Source organism: Morone saxatilis, unplaced genomic scaffold (genome assembly GCF_004916995.1).
Source record: "Morone saxatilis isolate NCDOM2014 unplaced genomic scaffold, NCSU_SB_2.0 Contig18, whole genome shotgun sequence".
NCBI classification, from domain to species: Eukaryota; Metazoa; Chordata; class Actinopteri; family Moronidae; genus Morone; species Morone saxatilis.
Genome location: NW_023339740.1, coordinates 15,567,960 through 15,571,064, shown reverse-complemented (window position 1 = coordinate 15,571,064; position 3,105 = coordinate 15,567,960). Strand labels below are relative to the sequence as shown.

General features: G+C 39.3%; 1 protein-coding gene across 1 annotated transcript in view; it reads right to left on the bottom strand.

Annotated features, from left to right (window-relative positions):
* Positions 1-3,105, bottom strand: part of LOC118328127 (myosin heavy chain, fast skeletal muscle-like) — a 44,384-nt gene that overhangs the window by 1,875 nt on the left and 39,404 nt on the right. Inside the window, exons 5-10 of the mRNA XM_035661732.1 lie at positions 1,398-1,653; positions 1,071-1,313; positions 806-982; positions 569-714; positions 396-486; positions 5-22 (exon numbers count right to left, since the gene is read on the bottom strand). Of these exons, the coding sequence (XP_035517625.1) occupies positions 5-22; positions 396-486; positions 569-714; positions 806-982; positions 1,071-1,313; positions 1,398-1,653 (931 nt within the window). The remainder of the gene's footprint in view (positions 1-4; positions 23-395; positions 487-568; positions 715-805; positions 983-1,070; positions 1,314-1,397; positions 1,654-3,105) is intronic.

Sequence of the window (3,105 nt, the reverse complement as noted above, 5' to 3'; positions counted from 1 at the left end):
CCTCCAATTCCTCAATACGAGCCTTTAGAGTAATAAGTTTAGAGTAACAGTAGGTTTAATTTGTCTTTTTTGGATCCATAACTACTACAACTGTAAATTGTATTATCAAAAAATAAGACAATGTAACTCATGATTATACAGAGAAAATCTACTTTTCTCTGCTTGTGGCTTATATTTATTATTTTGTCAAAGGAAAAAGGCCTATGAACTAGCAGTTAAATGACAGGACACCTAAAAGTCTCAAGTGAAGGCTATATCAATTAGGTTATAATGATTTTTAAAAGAATAATTCACTTTTTCTTTTCACTAACCTGAAGTGTATCATATAACTTTTCAAATGCCTTAATGCTATATATATATTTTGACATAATCACAAACACATATTTACACATTACCTGCAGTTCCTTGATTTTCTTTTGAAGTTGAATACTAAGTGCCTGTTCATCTTCTATCCTGCTGAGAAGCTGGCTCATCTCAAAGTCCCTCCTTTGTTAGCAAAAATAATTAAACATGTTACAGATGTACGCTACCATTTTGGGTCATGAATGAAGTTCTTATGATTACATACTTTTTTATTTTCTCATCAGACTGCTGCTTGTCATTCTCAAGATCCATTATGGATTCCTGGGCCAGTTTCAGATCTCCCTCCAGCTTCCTTTTTGCACGCTCAAGATCCATACGGAGCTTCTTCTCTTGCTCCAAGGAACCTTCAATCTAGGGCATTCACATATAGTGTAATGAGTACCAGTGGAAATATAACTTAGTTATTCTATATTGGACCTTTCAAACAAATACACAGACTTACGTCGTCCACTTGCTGCTCCAGCTTTGTCTTGGCCTTGGTCAGAGTGTTGACTTTGTCTTCCTCTGCCTGGAGATCATCAAGTGTTTGCTGATGGGCCTCTTGGAGGGCTTTCTTCTCTTTGGTCAACTTGGCAATGGTCTCATCTTGAGAAGCCATTTCCTCAACCAGGTTTTTAACCTATATTTGCATTATTGTGAAAATAATTTAAAGTGTATTAGTATTCTGCAAAGATCAGAATTGAAGGCCTTATGAAAGATATACCAACCTTGTTCTCGGTGGCATGTTTCTCCTTTTCCACTTTGGCCAGGGTGAGCTCCAAGTCATCAATATCTTTCTTCAACTCAGAACACTCGTCCTCCAGCTTCCTCTTCTTTGCTGTCAGCTCAGCATTCATTTCCTCCTCATCCTCCAGTCTCTCAGCTGTATCTTTGAATTTGGCCTCAAGCTGGATTTTTGCTTTAATGAGCCCCTCACACCTTTCCTCTGCATCGCTGAGGTTTTCACTTTCCTACGTCCATGCAAATTGCCAAATCAGTAATTTAATGTAGGATATTTATTAGACATGCACAAGTGTTTTGCTGATCCAACTTACAGACTGCACTTGCAACACCAGGTCATTCTTCTCCTGGAGCAGAGAAACCATCTTCTCCTCCAGTTCTTTCTTTTTAGCCAGAGCCTTTGCTAGGTCCTCTTTGGTCTTTTCAAAGTCCTCTTTCATTTGGGCCATCTCTTTTTCAGTCTCTGCACTCTTCAGCAGAGGCTTAATCTTGAAGTACAGCTTCATCCATGGCCATGTTTTGACATTCATGAACGAGCGGATGTTGTACTGGATGGAGTAAATGGCCTCCCTGGAGTATGGATTGGGTTTCAGTGTAAATATTTGGCTTGAAAATTACAATAACTTTTTAATCAAAAAATGTACAGTTGCTCTTTGATGTATGAAGATAGATATGTACAATACCTGCGCTCCATCATCTTGAGAAACTCTCTCCTCATAAGGAAACCTCTGCAGACAGCCTGAGTCATGGTAACCAGAATAGCCAGCTTTTCATCTCTCATCTCCTCAAGGGTACCCAGCAGACCAGCTTTGAAGAACACCTAAACAAAGTTTTACTCTGCTTGAATTGTTACACTCACAGTTTCGGGGTTAGCAGATACCTTTAACAGAAAAACAGATTACCTTTGTGTGTCCAAATTTGTACTGAGTCTGGTCAACATCAATAGAGCCCAAGAGTTTCTCTGAGGCCTTCTTGTTGTCAATGAATTGTCCCTCAGGAATGACACTGGCATTCAATACTTTGTATCTGATAAGAGAAAATTCAAATGACGATGAATAATTAATCATAATATTATCAAAAATGTGGTTATTTTTATTAAATACCTCTGCTTGAAGTCAGCATAGAGGATTCTGCTGGGGAAACCTTTTCTGCAGATTCTGATACCCTCCAGCACACCGTTACACCTGAGCTGGTGGATGACCAGGAAGTTCTCCATCAGACCTGTGAAGATGTGCTAAATTCAGTCTTGTGTTGCATAATAACAGTAGTGTGTGAATGCATAAATAAATTCTCATATTAGGCTTACCAGGAGTCTTTGATTCATTTGGAATCAAACAGCGCACAAAATGAGGATGAGTGCTCCTTAAGTTGGTCATCAGCTTGCCTAAATTCTCCTGAAATATGGAAAAATTCTAATTGTTTAGGAGCATTTGCGAATGTAGTGGTGTACATATTGCATTGTAGTTACTGTATGTAGTGAAGCAGTCATTTTCAGTGCTTACCCTGAACAGAGCAGACACAGTCTGAAAAGAGCCACCCTTTTTCTTGCCGCCTTTTTTGCCACCTCCGCCCTCAGCTGTACCATGAAAATTAAATTTCGACTTATTATTATTAACTAATGTGTACATATGTAATATATAAATCAACCAGTGTGTTTACATTTTTTTTTTTAAAAAGCACCAGAAGATGGCTCCAAATTATGTTCTTTAAAATATAATCCTTACCTTCTGTGGAGGCATGTGATACATAGAGGTGAGCCAACAGTTTAGCTGCAGACTTCTGGTAGAGCTGAACCACTGAGTCGTTCAGGGGGTCTTTGTTCTTATCCAGCCAGCCATTGACATTATAATCAACAGTGCCAGCGTAGTGCACCAGGGCGAAATGGGCTTCAGCTTTGCCTTTGGCAGGTTTGGGTTTCTGGAAGGGGGCACTTTTACCAATATGCTGGTCGTACAGTTTGTTCTTGAAGGTGACATCTGTAGCCTTAGGGAACATGCACTCCTCTTCAAGGATGGAGAAGAT